The 20,246-nt window shown below is 38.6% G+C and overlaps 1 protein-coding gene across 6 annotated transcripts in view; it reads right to left on the reverse strand.

Moving 5' to 3' along the window:
• The window catches only part of RAVER2 (ribonucleoprotein, PTB binding 2), a 104,148-nt gene that overhangs the window by 71,679 nt on the left and 12,223 nt on the right, over positions 1–20,246 (reverse strand). For all 6 annotated transcript variants that reach the window (XR_010114585.1, XM_063613312.1, XM_055234917.2 and 3 more), the window contains exon 2: positions 433–499. Coding sequence is in view for 5 of the 6 variants with exons in the window: in XM_063613312.1 (XP_063469382.1) it covers positions 433–499 (67 nt within the window). In the remaining variant the exon portion in view is untranslated. The remainder of the gene's footprint in view (positions 1–432; positions 500–20,246) is intronic.

Here is a 20,246-nt window from a genome sequence, read left to right on the forward strand (position 1 = left end):
GCTGCATATTACATGCACAAAAAGGAAATAATCTAGTTTTTTAATCTCACAGATATAGAACTAATACCCAGAAAACCTAAGTGAGTTTCTCAGTTTCCCCAGCTAAAGGTCAAGTCATACAGTCTATTCACTAAGTCCAATAACATACAATTAAAATCGAGGAACTCTGAGCCTATGAAGAACATTCACTGTAACAGAACATTCATTATAAAAATTCATAAGTCTCTAGTAACACTATATTCATTTATGTAATTAATATTTAGGATACCAATATTACCTTCAGAAAATAGATAGTGTGGGGTACATTCGCATGATTTAAGGCTTAAAAATTCCATGATTAGCTTAAGCATGAAAAGACACTAAGCTTTTTTGTTCTATAACGAGTACAGGGAGAATCAAAATGAAACTAGACACTTAGAATAGAAATCTTACCTGTTCGTTTATTTCTGTCCACATAACAATATTTTAAGTCATAGTCTTTTAACAAATCATGAACTTCCTGAAAGAGAAAAAAACATGAATAAACATACAAATGCAGTTAGTAGAAAATCTACCTCTATTAGCCTACCACCACCACCAGCATTACCACCACCATGTCCCATGTAAAAAAAAAAAAAAATTATTTCATGGATCCCCATTACTTACTTAAATTAAAGGTCTTCCAGGTTCCCCAGACATCCTACACAAACCCCACATTCCTGCTCAAATGGAAGATTCACTATCTCACGAGTATACCATGCACTGTTCTCTTTCTACTCACACTTATTCCTTGATGTAGCAGGAGGCAAACATATCACTAAATTTCCCAAACTTTGCCTGAAATCACATGCATCTTTATGAAATCTCAGCTCAAATGTTCTTTCATGAAGTTGCTTCTCATAATTTTCCACAGAATGTGAACTCTCCTTCCTTTATGCTAACAATGGTCATAACTTTATTTATGCCTCTCTTGTGGAAATAAGTATTATACTTATTTCTATTTCTGCATGCTATATATAGAGCTTTTAACAAGTAATACACCTGTAGATGCTTGGAGCACAAACATGTAGAAAAAATAAATTGTAAAAAAATAAAAATAAAATAGATTGTAAACCTGAACTTAAGAGATCCCTGGATATGAAAAAACTACTAAGGCATAGCATGTAGTTCCATTTATTTCCCCTTGGCTCCCCAAGGTACTTAAACTGGTTTATGGTTCATTCTGCTTCTATTACTAACATAGCCTAAACTTTTTTTTTCTGATAGCACAACCTCTATCCACTTGGGTGCCTAAAAGAGTAGATTTCCTCTATTTCCCTAATCCTTTCTGTTAAACTGATAGTACTTAGGAACAGAAACTGCATTTTACATATTTATATATTACCTGCATTGCTTTGCATATGGTAGGCACTCAAACATACATTAGAGTGAATATAATTGTTTCGTTGTTAAATCAATATGTGGCCCTGAAAAATTTTACTCATAATACACAACAGATGCAGTTACAATATATTCAAAGCAACTAGACTCTCACACAGGTAGACATTTTGACTCCAGATTGGAGAGTTACAGCCAACCTGTTCTATATTGCAAATGAATATGCTAAATATACACAGGTGATACTATGTTAAGTATGTAACCTAAAATGCTTAATTCAATAATAATCTTATTATTGCTATTATTATAATTATCACAAGGTATTAGGCACTGAATTCACTTTTATTAAAAATCAGGAAAAACAGAGTAAAGTTGCCCAGGACATATAGCTAGTCACTTGCTGAGAGGAGATTCACTCTATCTGTCTGGCTCCAAGGATGACACTCCACCTTTATGCCATATTGACTTATTCGTTCCAGCATTAACTTTAAAAACAGTACACTATCATTAACAGTTATAAAAACAATACCACGAGTGCCCTAACAAGTAATCATATAAGTAATATAGAAATGGATAATAAATAAGAAGACAGAAGTTGAAAAATATTCTCCCTTTTAACCCAACCCAAGAGGGAAAAAAGAGTGATATAATAGGCAAAGTATAGAAACAAAGCTGAGTGAAAAAAGATAATCCTCTATGATATTAAAGATAAAGTTGATAATTTAGTATTCTTTATTACAAACCAGTATTAGAAATTTTTTAAAATACATACACTTACCAATTTTGTAAAATAGCGTTTGGTGAATCACATGGTATTATGCTCAATTATAAAGATTAGTTTACATATTACTATGGTAATTTTTATCTTGTAAGCTTCAACATTTTCTTGAACTTACAAAAACATCTACTGTACTCTTCATTAAGAAAACATCATTGTCTCAATAGCATAACATACGCATCTTGCCAATCAATGAATTTAATACTTTATATAGAAGGTGACACGGTTTTTTTTGAAGGGATCCAGTGTGTGCTTTTAGTTGCATAGAATCTAATCTCTCATTTCACTGGTTAACAGCCGTCAAATGCTAGATAAAGAAAACATGATACTGCTCTTCACATTATCAAGTATCTGTAAACAAATGACATGTTATGGTACTCATTCAGCTAAGAGAATTACCTAAGAGAACTTAAGTATTCAAAGGTGCATTTTGCAACTTAGAAATGTTATGTTGAAAACACCCATATTTCTACTCATAGCTCTTCTATGTATCAGATATGGGATACAGAGTTTGCCAACTGGGAAACCTTACAAAGCTTCCTACAAAGAAAAACCCAATTATTTTTCTCCATGCCCTGGTTGCTTTGACCCAGGCAAAAGTGGGTCATCCCTCAATTTGAGCCTTGGTAAGTTGGCCAAATTAAAAACTTAAAACCTGAAAGAGAGTCCCAATAACCATTTGCCAAAATAATTCTATGCTCCATCACACAGAACTAAAAGGACTAAAATTAGAGCCTCCCTATACTAACTTAGCTTTATAACATTTCCACTAACTTACTGATTTTAAGGAATAAAGTAGCACCTTTGATGAAAACACTTTGTCATCTGACTACCAATGTCAAGTTAATAAAAATTGGTATTAGATAGCTTTAGTAACCTATTTCCACACCAGATTCAGTATCACCTGCTGAAGTTAAGTGACAAGTTTTGCACATACAAAATGCTTTCTGGAGAGAGACGATCAATAGCTTCCATGGCAAAGCAGTCAGTCAACGACCTCATCACCCCACCCTCAACAAAAAAGTGAACCATTGTTCCAGCTGATCTAGACTTTCTCGATGAAGCATGGCCTTAGTTATAAACCTGAATTACACTGTCTTCTAAGCTCTTCACAGACTTAGTTTCATTTTTTAAAAAAATGTTTTAAGAAATGTTTTAATAGATTAAAACACACTACTTTTAAATTTCAGTGCTTTGGACTGGAAATGGAAGCACATGTTTTTGTTCATTTTCTTTTAAAATTTTATGTAACTTGATAAAATGAAAAGATGAAACACCAAACACCAAACATATATTATGAGTAGTAATAAACAAAATAAATACCCAGAAACTCACTACCAAACTTGACTGGAACACTGACAACATTTGCATCCACCTCTGCATTCCTTCACTATCCCATTCCTCCACCTTCCTCCTTACACACAGGTCTATATCTGTATGTAGGCATGTGGTCCCAAACATTATATTGTTTTGTATTACTCATTTGTGAGCTTTATAAAATTGGTATTATGCTATTTTTAAACTTCTGTGCCTTGATTCTTAGACTCAATATTGTGTTTCTAAAATTCACTCATTCCACATGACCGTCATTCATTTATTCACTGCTGTTTGCTATGCCATTCTGTGACTATAGTATGATTTATGTATCCATTTTACTATGACTGATTATTTGGTTTGTTTCCAGGTTGTTGTTCACTGTTTGTATTTTTTAAAAACTACCATAACATTCCTGTAAATTTCACTTATCCCCTTGCATTCATGTGCAAGAGCTCCTCAAGGAGAGAAATTCCTGTGGTGTACGTATGCAAATGACACTTTATAAGGAAGTGCCAACTTGTTTGCCAGAATGATGTACCAGTGTACAGTCCCATCAACAGTAGATAAAAGTCCTGCTGATCCACTCCTTTCAATGCTTGGTGTTATCAGACTTAAGTTGTGTCAATTTAATGGATATAAAATTGTGTCTCATTGCGGTCTTAATTTCCATTATATGATCAATAAACAATGTAGGGCATTGTGATTATTAGTTTTATGTGTCAATTCAGCTACAGTGTCCAGTTATTTAATCAAACACTAATATAGGTGTTGCTATGAAGGTATTTTGTACATGTGGTTAATATCTATAATCAGTTGACTTGAGTAATGGAGATTACCTTATATAATGTTGGGGAGAGGAGGACGTCATCCAATCAGTTGAAGGCCTTATGAGCAACAAGTGAAGTTTCCTGTAGAAGTTCTGCCTCAAGACTACAGCATCAACAGCTGCCTGAGTTTCCAGCCTGCTGGCATCCGCTACACATTTTGGACTAGCCAGCCCCCACAGTCTTGTGAACCAAATCCTTAATATATTCTGGATTCTCACCTTTTGTTGTTAACTGTATTATGAATGTACTCTCCTACAGTGTGATCAGTCGTTGTGTTTATTTGTGGGATTTTGGGTGAAGAGAAGTTTTTCATTTTAATAATATCAAATTTATCAATCTTTTTCCTTAAAATGTAGGCTTTTTGTGGCTTAAGAAGTCCTTTCTTAAACAAGGTCATAAAGGGATCTTATTTTGTCTTTCAATCATTCTAAATTTTTTCCATTTACATTTCAGTTTTTAGTGAGTTTGGAGTTCATTTTTGTGTGCTGTAAGTTTTTTTTTTCCCTTTTCCCATATAGGAAAATAGTTTTTTTTTCCCATATGGGTAATCAACTATTAGGACACCATAATTGTATTGTCCATCTTTTCCTCAACGATCTGCAGGGCCGTCTCTCTCACATATCAAGTTCCAAGATATACATGGATATTTTTGTCTCTTGCTTCTAGTTCTATTGGACATTTTGCCTATTCTGTGCTAATATTATACTGTCCTAAATAAAGCTTTAAAATATTGATATCTGACAAAACAAATCCTCTTTTTTATTGCTGTACAATATTCATTTTGGAATATACAACAATATAACTCATCTCCTGTTGATGGGAACTTGAACTGTTTCTAGTTTGGGGCTATCAAGAATGAAGCTAGGCGTATAATTGCTGAGTAGCATATACTAAAGAGTAGAACTGCTAAATTACATGGTAGGTGTGTGTGTGTGTGTGTGTGTGTGTATTTTTGTTTTTTTGAGATGGAGTTTTCACTCTTGTCATCCAGGCTGGAGTGCAATGTGTGATCTCGGCTCACTGCAACCTCCACCTCCTGGGCTCAAGTGATTCTCCAGCCTCAGCCTCTGGAGTAGCTGGGATTACAGGTGCCCATCACCATGCCCAGCTAATTTTTGTTTTTTTAGTAGAGACAGGGTTTCTCCATGTTGGCCACGCTGGTCCTGAACTCCTGACCTCAGGTGATCCGCCCGTCTCAGCCGCCCAAAGTGCTGGGATTACAGGTGTGAGCCACCATGTCCGGCTGGTATATGTTTATCCTTAAGAGACACTGCCACTTTTCCAAAAATTTGTAACCAATTTGCACACTTATTGGCAGAATATGAGTGTCAATTGCTCTACTTTCTAGCCAACACTTGGTCTTGCCTGTCTTTTAATTTTGGCCATTCTGGTGGGAATGGTGTATCCAACTATGGCCTTAATTTGTATTTCTTTGACTTATAATGATATTACTGACCTTTTAATATGCCATTTGGATATTCCTTTTTTGTGAAATGCCTGTTGTAATCTTTCATCTATTTTTAACTGGGTTATCTTTTTTATTAACTTGTAGAATTTTTTTTTTTTTTTTTGAGATGGAGTCTTGCTCTGTCACCCAGGCTGGAGTGCAGTGGCGTGATCTCGGCTCACTGCAAGCTCCACCTCCCCGGTTCACGCCATTCTCCTGCCTCAGCCTCCTGAGTAGCTGGGACTACAGGCGCCAGCCACCTCGCCCATATATTTAGTAGAGACGGGGTTTCACCGTGTTAGCCAGGATGGTCTCGATCGCCTGACCTCATGATCCACCTGCCTCGGCCTCCCAAAGTGCTGGGATTACAGGCGTGACCCATTGCGCCCGGTCAACTTGCAGAATTTAATTGTAAGTTCTGGATATCAATCTCCTTTGTCAAATATTGGTATTGCAAATATCCTCATTTGCCTGTGGTTTGCCTACTGACTTATTAGTAATGTCTTGCTGATAAGAAGATATTAATTTTGCCGAAGTCCCATCTATTATATAATATCTTCTTTTCTGGTTAATGCCTTTTGTGACCACTTTAAGAAATCTTTACCTACCCAAGGTCATGAAGACACTGATCTATCTTTTCTTCCGGAATGTTTATTGTCTTAACATTTAGACTATAAGCCATCTTAATAGAATATTTCTAAGTGGTATTAGGTAGGGGTCAAGGTCCAATTTTTTTATTTGAATATCAAACTGCCCCAGCATCATCTGTTGAAAAGACTATTCTTTCTACTACTGAGTTGCTATATTCTGTGGGTTAATTTCTGGACTCTACTCTGTTCCACTAGTGTACTTGTCTAGTCACTGTACCAGTATCACACTAAATAAATTATTTGAGCTTTATAGTAAGCTTTGAAATCTAGTAGTGTAAGTCTTCCAACTTTTTTTTTTTTCAAAAGTATCTTGGCTATTCTAGGTCACTTGCATTTCTGTACAAATTTTAGAACCAGTTTCCATTAAAAAAAAAAAACCTACTAGGATTTTGAGTGGATTCCATTGACACTTTAGATCAGTTTGGGAACAACTGACATCTAAATGATACTGAGTCTTCCAATCCACAAATGTGGAATGTTCTTCCATTTATTTAGGTCTTCTTAAATTCTTCTCTGAAATATTTATAGTCTTCAGTATAGATATTTTGCATATTTTTATCAGATTTTTTAAATTGCATTTGACATTTTTGATGTTATTTGAAGTCCATTTTTAAAATTTGACTTTTAATTTTCTAGCAATTGCTAGTATACAGAAATATCATTTATACTTGTACATTGACCTTACAGGTATCAATCTTAGTAAATTCATTTAATTATTATTATTATCAACCTCCTAGGCTCAAGTGATCTTCCCACCTCAGCCTCCCGAGTAGCTGGGACTACAGGTGTGTGCCATCACTAGGCCCGGCTAATTTTTTTTTTTCTTTTTTGTAGACACAGGGTTTTGGTTATGTTGCCCAGGCTGGTCTCAAACTCCTGGGCTCAAGCAATACACCTGCCTCGGCCTCCCCAAGTCCGGGGATTACAGGCGTAAACCACCGTGCCTGGTCTGCTTATTTCTAATAGCTTATTTATAGATTCTTTTTTATTTTCTATATACACAATCACGTTATCTGCAAATAGACAGTTTTACATCTTTTTAAAATATCTTTAAACTTTATTTATCTAGGTGTATTGTGCTAGCTAGGATTTCCAATACAGTCTTGAATAGCAGTGATCTCTGTATTGTTCCTAATCTCGAAAGAAAGCTGTCAATATTTCACCAGTGAATACGATTGCTTTTCGCTTTTCTAGATAATCTTTATGTCTGAAGAAATTCTTTTCTATTCCTGCCTACTGTAAGTATTACGATGTATGAGTGTTAAATTTCATAAAGTGCTTTTCTGCACCCATTGAGATGAGTTAAATCTCATCTTCCTGACAGTTAATCTCCAAACTCTTACTTCCACTTCAAACTTCTCTCCCAAGCTCCAAGCCTATATATTCCCTTCCCCCTCTTTTGAAACTGCATTTGGATATCCCACACCAGATAATGCATTTTGAGGGGGCCCAACACAGTCCTATCATATATGATGTTGGCTAAGTGGATATGGTATCAATTTTAACTTGGCTAAATTTTTAACTGCTTTCAATGCAGGGTTTTGGCTGGAAAGTTCATTTCAATACCAACGTTTTGCCAGGAGGCCATTTTGACTTGGCCTAAAATAAATTAATAAACTTTCAGCTTTTTATCGGCAGTATAAAAACAATCATTTACTGATTATTTACTTTATCCCAGGCACTTTATAAACATTATCTCATTTAATCCTAACAACCTTAAGAATTGGATTTTAAAGCTGGATTTTATCATCCAGATTTTAAAGATGAGAATATTGAGGCCTAGAAAAACTAAGCGACTTGTACAGACAGTTTGTGACACAGCTGTGATTCAAACCCAGTTGACAGACTCTACAGCAAACACAACTGTACAGTGGTGTACCTTAAGAATTGCCATTACAAAAATAAAATCTATAAAATATTCGTTCCCATCACATTCCTAAAGCTCACTGCATCACCGGCCTCCTAATCTTAGAATGGGAATTGGGGCAAGAACATTTGGGATGTCTGCCATGCTAATTCTTTGGAGGTAAAAGCAAAAACAATATAATTTTACTTTCTGACAGCTAGAAATCTCATTGCATCACTCCCTTGTTTAAATATAACCCATTAAATAAAATCCAAATTCCCTAACATGGCCTACACACTTTCAATCATCTAGTAATGCTAAATGTGCCAGCCCTATATTCTACCACTAACCCTATGAAACTCTATGCCTCGCCACAGCGAACTAATTTTGGCCATGCTTTTCCTTGTCTTTAGGTCTTGGTACATCTTGTTACTAACGCCATGGATGTTCTACATCCCTTTCTTCCCCTTCTTTCCGTTAGCTACCATCTCTGTCCCCAGAACTCGGGCGACTTTCTCTGTCTTAAAACTAAAGGTTCCTGAAACATACATCACCCAGAGATTCTGGACACTGAAGTTGATCTGGGGTTGTCTCCCTTGGGAGAAGGGTTTGGAAAGAAAGGCACAAACTGCTCTCTCTTTCTAATGTGAGAGAACATATAGCTGAACACATGGCTGCCCAATAACAACTATATTTCTCAGCCTTCCCAGCAAGTAGCCTCCCAGCATGTGACTTAGGCTGTGGCCATGTGACTCCAGCCACTGAACCTCTCAAGTCTGGATTAGATATCTATGTTTCCATAGCCTATCTTTTTTTTCCACATCACAGCAGCTATCATCCCTATTTTAACTGCTTATATACTTATAATTTTCATAAGACTGTAGGCAAGTATCTCATATCTGCCTTGTGCATAAACAGATCTCCAACATCCAGCACAATATCTAGCAGAAAGTAGACCTTTGATATTTGTTAAATACATGACATTTTGTTTCCATAGATTATCTTTATCAACTCTAACGCTGCATCTTTTTTTCTGAGATTATTTTACGATATTAACATAAACCAGTATGTTTAGAGTGCTCAAAAAACCTGAAAATAGGCCGGGCGCGGCGGCTCATGCCTCTAATCCTAGCGCTTTGCGAGGCCAAGGCGGGCGGATCACCCGGTCAGGAGATCAAGACTATCCTGGCTAACACAGTGAAACCCCGTCTCTACTAAAAATATAAAACACTAGCCAGGTGTGGTGGCGGGCGCCTGAAGTCCCACCTACTCGGGAGGCTGAGGCAGGAAAATGGCGTGAACTCGGGAGGCGGAGCTTGCAGTGAGCCGAAATCGTGCCATTGCACTCCAGCCTGGGTGTTAGAGCGAAGCTCCGTCTCAAAAACATAAATAGGCCGGGCGCGGTGGCTCACGCCCGTAATCCCAGCACTTTGGGAGGCCGAGGCAGGCAGATTACAAGGTCAGGAGATCGAAACCATCCTGGCTAACACGGTGAAACCCCATCTCTACTAAAAATACAAAAATTAGCCGGGCATGGTGGCGGGTGCCTGTAGTCCCAGCTACTCCAGAGGCTGAGGCAGGAGAATGCCGTGAACCCAGGAGGCAGAGGTTGCGGTTAGCCAAGATTGGGCCACTGCACTCCAGCCTGGGCAAAAGAGTGAGACTCCGTCTTAAAAAATAAATAAATAAATAAAATAAAATAAATAAAAATAAAAAATAAAAAAACCTGAAAACATACTTACTTTACACTAACCTAATTTATAACTCACTTCTTCAAAAGAAAATACTTAACATAGCTCAAATTAATTAACATTACATATCTAGCTAAAAAAGGTTCTCCTTCAGCAGTTTTTGCTTGCAGACATCCCAAGAAAGAGGGCTTTAATCTCCAAGATAGATTTAGATAGTCATCCATCCCAAAGAATAACCATACATAAATCACAATCTCTTCTCCAATATTTAAATATTTAATATTAAATATTTAAATATTTTTCTTTCAAATATCACCTGGATATACTGTATTAGTTATCTATTATTGTGCAACAAATGACTCCAAATTAAGTTGCTTAAAACAATACCTATTATTCTCTCATAGTTCTGTAGATCATAAGTCCAGGCAGGCCCCATTGGGATTTCTGTTTAGGGTCTCCCAAGGCCAAATCAAGGTGTCAGGCAAGCTAGGCTCTTATATGGAGACCCTAAGGAAGAATCCATTTCCACTCACTAAGGTAGTTAGCAGAATTTAGTTCTTTGTGGTATTAGGACTGAAGTCCCTATTTTCTTGCTGGCTATCAGCTGAAGACCCTCTCAGCTCCTAGAAACTGCTTTAACATCCTTGCCCATGCCCACTCCATCTTCAGACCCAGCAACAAACAGCAAATCACATCTTTCTTGTGCTTCAATCCTCGAATTTCCCCTAAGGCTTCCAGCCCAAGAAAATGCTCTGCTTTTAAAGGGCACATGTGATTAGATAGGGCCCACCTAGATAATCTCTATTTTGTGTAACCCTAAGTCAACTGATTAGTAACCTTAATTACACCTGCAAAAAAGTCCCTTTTTGCCATTTAACATAATCACAGTGTGATACCTCATTATAGTCAAAGTCCCATGGATTATGGCAGAAAATATGGGGGATCATTTTTAGAACTGTGGCTATCACAATTTCCACAAATAATAGATAGCATTTACTGTAAACTTACATGTACTTCACACAAAATATCTTAACTTAGTATCTTAGGTTTCAAAGCTCAAACATGGTGAGGAGGGCACTCTACATGAAGGAAGCCAGCAGAGTGTCAGAACCCAGGCAAGGTGATGGTGCCTTCCAGCTACCAGAGAAACCCAGTACAGGATGATGGAGCCTGAATTGGGTGAAGTGGGTATCTGTGGGGGGAATGGGGCAAGCATCTGCAGTGGTGATGGGAGATGCCTATGTAAATGGGGTTGATCAAATAAGCAAATAAAATAAGGATAATGAACACCAAACTTTTCACTGTCAGATAAAAGAGTTACAAATACAGAATGGGAGAAAACAGGAATGATTAAAATTTAATGTATTGGTATGAACACATTACTTTCAATAGAGATATAAGTGTATGCGTGTGTGCATATACACATATACATACATTTATATATTCTCTAGCTTTGTCTACTAAGAGGACCTGAGACCACTGACACCCAATGGCAATGAGTATAGCTAGTTTCCAGATCTTGGTTGCTAGGTAGTGTTTTCCCCCTAAAAGAAACTAAGCACTGTAATAGTCAGCTCAGGCTACCCTAGCATACTACCGCAGACTGAGTGGCTTAAACAACAGAAATTTATTTCCTCTCATTTCTGGAAGCCAGAAGTCCAAGTCAAGGTTCCAGCTGATTCAATTTCTGGCTGGCTTGCAGGCAGCCACGTTCTCACTATGTCCTCACATGGCCTTTCCTTGGTGTATGAGTGGAGAGACCAAGTTCTCTGATATCTCTTCTTATAAGGACACTAATCCTATCAGATCAGGAACCCACCCTTATGACCTCATTTCATCTTAATTACTTCCTTAGTGGCCCCATCTCCAAATAAGTAACACTGGGGGTTGGGGCTTCAACATATCAAATTGGAGAGAGACACAAACATTCAGTCTAAAATAGGCACCTTCATGAAATGGCTGATTCTAGGGCTGGAGCACAGAAACCACAAAATAAGCTGCAATGTCCTGTTGTGTTGAAAACAAAGGACAGGTCTTCAGTTGCTTTATCTATAAGAAGGATCTGGACAAGATAATTTCTGAAGTGCATGCTAGTGTGCACCGCTAAAATTCTATGGCCATAATTGCAAGTTGTGAGACTGGTTCTTACAACTAAAAGTAATTGTTACCTTTAGAATCAATTATGCATTTCTGAGGCGCTTAACTATTTGAGGCCTACAGAGGGACATTTCAAGATGTTTCGTCGGAAACTTGAAAAATGAGTGCCTCCAGCTCCCAGCCCCAGCGACACAGAAGACGGGTGATTTCTGCATTTCTGCTTGAGGTACCGGTTTCATCTTACTAGGGAGTGCCTAACAGTGGGTTCAGGACAGTCGGTGAAGCGCACTGTGCGCGAGCCGAAGCAGGGCGAGGCATTGCCTCACTCGGGAAGCGCAAGGAGTCAGGGAGTTCCCTTTCCTAGTCAAAGAAAGGGGAAACAGACGGCACCTGGAATATCGGGTCAGTCCCGTCCTAATACTGCGCTTTTCCAACGGGCCTGGAAAACGGCACACTGGGAGATTGTGTCCCGCACCTGGCTCGGAGGGTCCTATGCCCACAGAGTCTTGCTGATTGCTAGCACAGCAGTCTGAGATCACGCTGCAAGGCGGCAACGAGGCTGGGGGAGGGGCGCCCGCCATTGCCCAGGCTTGCTTAGGTAAACAAAGCAGCCAGGAAGCTCGAACTGGGTGGAGCCCACCACAGCTCAAGGAGGCCTGCCTGCCTCTGTAGGCTCCACCTCTGGGGGCAGGGCACAGACAATCAAAAACTCAGCGAGAACCTCCACAGCCTTAAATGTCCCTGTCTGACTGACAGCTTTGAAGAGAGTAGTGGTTCTCCCAGCACGCAGCTGGAGATCTGAGAACGGACAGACTGCCTCCTAAAGTGGGCCCCTCACCCCTGAGCAGCCTAACTGGGAGGCACCCCCCAAGTAGGGACAGACTGACACCTCATTCAACCGGGTACTCCTCTGAGACAAAACTTTCAGAGGAACTATCAGACAGCTGAATTTGTGGTCTCACGAAAATCTGCTGTTCTGCAGCCACCGGTGCTGACACCCAGCCAAACAGGGTCTGGAGTGGACCTCTAGTAAACTCCAACAGACCTGCAGCTGAGGGTCTTGTCTGGCAGAAGGAAAATTAACAAACAGAAAGGACATCCACACCAAAAACCCATCTGTACATCATCATCATCGAAGATAAAAAGTAGACAAAACCACAAAGATGGGGAAAAAACAGACCAAAAAAACTGGAAACTCTAAAAAACAGAGCACCTCTCCTCCTCCAAAGGAACGCAGTTCCTCACCAGCAACGGAACAAAGCTGGATGGAGGATGACTTTGATGAGTTGAGAGAAGAAGGCTTCAGACGATCAAACTACTCTGAGCTACGAGAGGAAATTCAAAACAATAGCAAAGAAGTTAAAAACTTTGAAAAAAAATTAGAAGAATGGATAACTAGAATAACCAATGGAGAGAAGGGCTTAAAGGAGATGATGGAGCTGAAAGCCAAGTTTCGAGAACTACGCGAAGAATGCAGAAGCCTCAGTAGCAGATGCGATCAACTGGAAGAAAGGGTATCGCTGATAGAAGATGAAATGAATGAAATGAAGAGAGAAGGGAAGTTTAGAGAAAAAAGAATAAAAAGAAATGAACAAAGCCTCCAAGAAATTTGGGACTATGTGAAAAGACCAAACCTACGTCTGATTGGTGTACCTGAAAATGATGGGGAGAATGGAACCAAGTTGGAAAACACTCTGCAAGATATTATCCAGGAGAACTTCCCCAATCTAGCAAGGCAGGCCAGCATTCAGATTCAGGAAATACAGAGAACGTCACAAAGATACTCCTCGAGAAGGGCAACTCCAAGACACATAATTGTCAGATTCACCAAACTTGAAATGAAGGAAAAAATGTTAAGGGCAGCCAGAGAGAAAGGTCGGGTTACCCACAAAGGGAAGCCCATCAGACTAACAGCTGATCTCTCAGCAGAAACTCTACAAGCCAGAAGAGAGTGGGGGCCGATATTCAACATTCTTAAAGAAAAGAATTTTCAACCCAGAATTTCCTATCCCGCCAAACTAAGCTTCATAAGTGAAGGAGAAATAAAATACTTTACAGACAAGCAAACGCTGAGTGATTTTGTCACCACCAGGCCTGCCCTAAAAGAGCTCCTGAAGGAAGCACTAAACATGGAAAGGAACAACCGGTACCAGCCCCTGCAAAAACATGCCAAATTGTAAAGACCATCGAGGCTAGGAAGAAACTATAGCAACTAATGAGCAAAATAACCAACTAACATCATAATGACAGGATCAGATTCACACATAACAATATTCACGTGAAATGTAAATGGGCTAAATGCTCCAATCAAAAGACACAGACTGGCAAACCGGATAAGGAGTCAGGACCCATCAGTGTGCTGTATTCAGGAAACCCATCTCACGTGCAGAGACACATATAGACTCAAAATAAAGGGATGGAGGAAGATCTATCAAGCAACTGGAAAACAAAAAAAGGCAGGGGTTGCAATCCTAGTCTCTGATAAAATAGACTTTAAACCAACAAAGATCAAAAGAGACAAAGAAGGCCATTACATAATGGTAAAGGGATCAATTCAACAAGAAGAGCTAACTATCCTAAATATATATGCACCCAACACAGGAGCACCCAGATTCATAAAGCAAGTCCTCAGTGACCTACAAAGGGACTTAAACTCCCACACAATAATAATGGGAGATTTTAACACCCCACTGTCAGCATTAGACAGATCAACGAGACAGAAAGTTAACAAGGATATCCAGGAATTGAACTCAGCTCTACATAAAGTGGACCTAATAGACATCTACAGAACTCTCCACCCCAAATCAACAGAATATACATTTTTTTCAGCACCACACTACACCTATTCCAAAATTGACCACATAGTTGGAAGTAAAGCTCTTCTCAGCAAATGTAAAAGAACAGAGATTATAACAAACTGTCTCTCAGACCACAGTGCAATCAAACTAGAACTCAGGATTAAGAAACTCACTCAAAACCGCTCAACTACATGGAAACTGAACAACCTGCTCCTGAATGACTATTGGGTACATAATGAAATGAAGGCAGAAATAAAGATGTTCTTTGAAACCAACGAGAACAAAGACACAACATACCAGAATCTCTGGGACATGTTCAACGCAGTGTGTAGAGGGAAATTTATAGCACTAAATGCCCACAAGAGAAAGCAGGAAAGATCCAAAATTGACACCCTAACATCACAATTAAAAGAACTAGAAAAGCAAGAGCAAACACATTCAAAAGCTAGCAGAAGGCTAGAAATAACTAAAATCAGAGCAGAACTGAAGGAAATAGACACACAAAAAGCCCTTCAAAAAATTAATGAATCCAGGAGCTGGTTTTTTGAAAAGATCAACAAAATTGATGGACCGCTAGCAAGACTAATAAAGAAGAAAAGAGAGAAGAATCAAATAGATGCAATAAAAAACGAAAAAGGGGATATCACCACCGATCCCACAGAAATACAATCTACCATCAGAGAATACTACAAACACCTCTATGCAAATAAACTAGAAAATCTAGAAGAAATGGATAAATTCCTCGACAAATACACCCTCCCAAGACTAAACCAGGAAGAAGTTGAATCTCTGAATAGACCAATAACAGGTTCTGAAATTGTGGCAATAATCAATAGCTTACCAACCAAAAAGAGTCCAGGACCTGATGGATTCACAGCTGAATTCTACCAGAGGTACGAGGAGGAACTGGTACCATTCCTTCTGAAACTATTCCAATCGATAGAAAAAGAGGGAATCCTCCCTAACACATTTTACGAAGCCAGCATCGTCCTGATACCAAAACCTGGCAGAGACATAACCAAAAAAGAGAATTTCAGACCAATATCCTTGATGAACATTGATGCAAAAATCCTTAATAAAATATTGGCAAACCGAATCCAGCAGCACATCAAAAAGCTTATCCACCATGATCAAGTGGGCTTCATCCCTGGGATGCAAGGCTGGTTCAACATACGCAAATCAATAAATGTAATCCAGCATATAAACAGAACCAAAGACAAAAACCACATGATTATCTCAATAGATGCAGAAAAGGCCTTTGACAAAATTCAACAACCCTTCATGCTAAAAACTCTCAATAAATTAGGTATTGATGGGACGTATCTCAAAATAATAAGAGCTATCTACAACAAACCCACAGCCAATATCATACTGAATGGGCAAAAACTGGAAGCATTCCCTCTGAAAACTGGCACAAGACAGGGATGCCCTCTCTCACCGCTCCTATTCAACATAGTGCTGGAAGTTCTGGCCAGAGCAATCAGGCAGGAGAAGGAAATAAAGGGTATTCAATTAGGAAAAGAGGAAGTCAAATTGTCCCTGTTTGCAGATGACATGATTGTATATCTAGAAAACCCCATTGTCTCAGCCCAAAATCTCCTTAAGCTGATTAGCAACTTCAGCAAAGTCTCAGGATACAAAATTAATGTACAAAAATCACAAGCATTCTTGTACACCAATCACAGACAAACAGAGAGCCAAATCATGAGTGAACTCCCATTCACAATTGCTTCAAAGAGAATAAAATACCTAGGAATCCAACTTACAAGGGATGTGAAGGACCTCTTCAAGGAGAACTACAAACCACTGCTCAATGAAATAAAAGAGGATACAAACAAATGGAAGAACATTCCATGCTCATGGGTTGGAAGAATCAATATCGTGAAAATGGCCATACTGCCCAAGGTAATTTATAGATTCAATGCCATCCCCATCAAGCTACCAATGACTTTCTTCACAGAATTGGAAAAAACTACTTTCAAGTTCATATGGAACCAAAAAAGAGCCCGCATCGCCAAGTCAATCCTAAGCCAAAAGAACAAAGCTGGAGGCATCACGCTACCTGACTTTAAACTATACTACAAGGCTACAGTAACCAAAACAGCATGGTACTGGTACCACAACAGAGACATAGATCAATGGAACAGAACAGAGCCCTCAGAAATGATGCCGCATAGCTACAACTATCTGATCTTTGACAAACCTGACAAAAACAAGAAATGGGGAAAGGATTCCCTATTTAATAAATGGTGCTGGGAAAACTGGCTAGTCATATGTAGAAAGCTGCAACTGGATCCCTTCCTTACACCTTATACAAAAATTAATTCAAGATGGATTAAAGACTTATATGTTAGACCTAAAACCATTAAAATCCTACAAGAAAACCTAGGCAATACCATTCAGGACATAGGCGTGGGCAAGGACTTCATGTCTAAAACACCAAAAGCAATGGCAACAAAAGCCAAAATCGACAAATGGGATCTCATTAAACTAAAGAGCTTCTGCACAGCAAAAGAAACTATCATCAGAGTGAACAGGCAACCTACACAATGGGAGAAAATTTTTGCAACCCACTCATCTGACAAAGGGCTAATATCCAGAATCTACAATGAACTCAAACAAATTTACAAGAAAAAAACAAACAACCCCATCAAAAAGTGGGCAGAGGACATGAACAGACACTTCTCAAAAGAAGACATTTATGCAGCCAAAAAACACATGAAGAAATGCTCCTCATCACTGGCCATCAGAGAAATGCAAATCAAAACCACAGTGAGATACCATCTCACACCAGTTAGAATGGCCATCATTAAAAAGTCAGGAAACAACAGGTGCTGGAGAGGATGTGGAGAAATAGGAACACTTTTACACTGTTGGTGGGACTGTAAACTAGTTCAACCATTGTGGAAGTCAGTGTGGCGATTCCTCAGGGATCTAGAACTAGAAATACCATTTGACCCAGCAATCCCATTACTGGGTATATACCCAAAGGACTATAAATCATGCTTCTATAAAGACACATGCACACGTATGTTTATTGCGGCACTATTCACAATAGCAAAGAGTTGGAACCAACCCAAATGTCCAACAACGATAGACTGGATTAAGAAAATGTGGCACATATGCACCATGGAATACTATGCAGCCATAAAAAATGATGAGTTCGTGTCCTTTGTAGGGACATGGATGAAACTGGAAACCATCATTCTCAGTAAGCTATCGCAAGGACAAAAAACCAAACACCGCATGTTCTCACTCATAGGTGGGAATTGAACAATGAGAACTCATGGACACAGGAAGGGGAACATCACGCTCCGGGGACTGTTGTGGGGTGGGGGGAGGGGGGAGGGACAGCATTAGGAGATACACCTAATGCTAAATGACGAGTTAATGGGTGCAGGAAATCAACATGGCACATGGATACATATGTAACAAACCTGCACATTGTGCACATGTACCCTAAAACCCTAAAGTATAATAAAAATAAATAAATAAATAAATAAATAAAAAGAAAACAAAGGACATACTCAGTGAATGCTGGGGACACGTCAAAAGGACATAAGACCCTTCCCTTAAGTGTATGCTGGAATTAATGTATTATTTCCAAAGAATAGTGAATGGGAAAAATAGTATCTTCACAGAGGAGTGACTTAGCAGATATCCCCTTAAGCAAATGATCAAGGTTAACATCACCAGTGGTAAGTCATGTTAATGTCATGTACCCCCTGATATGATGTCATCAGAAGCTACTTCACCTCTGTGGTATTCTTCCCCAAAACCTATAACCCCAATCTTATCTTGAGAAAAGCCTCCTACAAACCCAAATTAAGAGACATTCTAAAAGATACCCAAACAAAACCGTCAGGGTCATAGAAAACAAGAAAAGATTGAGAAACTGTCACAGAATGGAGACTAAGGCGATAGCATAACTAAATGCAATCATGTATCTCAGACTGAATCATGGAACATAAGTGAAAAAACTAATGAAATCTAAAATAGAATCTGTAATTTAGTTAAAATAGTATGCCAGTGTTGATTTCTAAGTTTTGACTGATGTACATTGGTTGTATAAGATGTAACACCAGGGGAAACTGGGTAAGGGATACATGGGAACTCTATGTGTTATCTTTGCAACTTTTTCTGGTAATCTAAAATCACCCCAAAATAAAAAGCTTATTCAATAAGAAGACACAGGGGCCAACTTGAAGCTCCCACTGTCCAAATCTAAAACAAAGCATCAAAATAAGTAATGGTGGTAGGAATGGAGCATAACCCATTGAACTGAATAGGAAACCATGAGCCTATATTGTTATAAATACATGAATAAACTGAATGCTTGAAGGGGGATAGGATATTTAAACAGTCTCAAAGCATTTCCCCTCAAAATCCTTATTGATTAGAAGCAGAAAACTTTACATGGAATTGCCTGGCAGACACCACTTTAATCAAAGGGAAGCAAAGTGATCAAAGTGAACTTTATCAACAACATGACAAATGTAAAACATGTACCACCTTGTGATGCTCCTGCTAAAGACATACAACTTGACTCTAATCATGAGTAAACATCATACAAACCGAAATTGAAAGACATTCTATAAAAACTAAGTGCAATATATATCTGAACTGAATCCTTTCGCTGTAAAGGACATTGATGGGACAACTGCCAAAGCTTAAATGCATCTGAGGATTGGGAGGCAGCAGTGTGGCTTTGAGGGTAGCATTGTAGTTATGTTGGAAGTTGTCCTAGTTTGTAGGACATACATAATAAAGTATTCAGGGTGGTTGGGCATTGGGTCAGCACTCTCAAACAGTTCAGGGGGAAAACATTCTTTACACTATACTTAAAACATTTCTGTAAGTCTGAGATTATTTCAAAATGTAAAACTTCCCAGATTCACATGTTCTTGCTTATTGCCATCACTTTCTACTCTAGTTCTGGCTACAAAAAAAAAAAAAAAAAAAAAAAACTATGAAGCACAAAGTCAGAGAAATGGAGATTACTTTGGAATTGAAAGCAAGTAGTTAAACTGGTAGGGTAATAGAATATCCAAAGTCCAGGAAATAAAGGCAAGCCGTGAACTAAGAGCAGATAATCACTGCAGTGGGTTGAGGAAAGATATAAAAACCAATTGTCCAAGAGTAGAGTAGATAGGGTGGGATATGGTAGGGGCAAGAGAGAGTAGCAGGAAGAGAAACAATGAAAGCATGTACAAATACAGAGTCAAACAAATTTCAATGAATCTAATGCTATTTTTGGCATTCATATGGAAATAAAACGGTAAGCCTCAAACACACAAAGAAAATGCCTTAACATAGGGAAGTGGAAAATAAGTTTACAAACCTAAAGATAACAGTAATAAATAAACACAAAATTAAGCACCAAATACCTAGAAGACAAGTTTAGGTGCTCACAATGAGTTGCATCCCTAAAATCTAACA

This window comes from Symphalangus syndactylus, chromosome 19 (genome assembly GCF_028878055.3).
Source record: "Symphalangus syndactylus isolate Jambi chromosome 19, NHGRI_mSymSyn1-v2.1_pri, whole genome shotgun sequence".
Classification (NCBI taxonomy): domain Eukaryota; kingdom Metazoa; phylum Chordata; class Mammalia; order Primates; family Hylobatidae; genus Symphalangus; species Symphalangus syndactylus.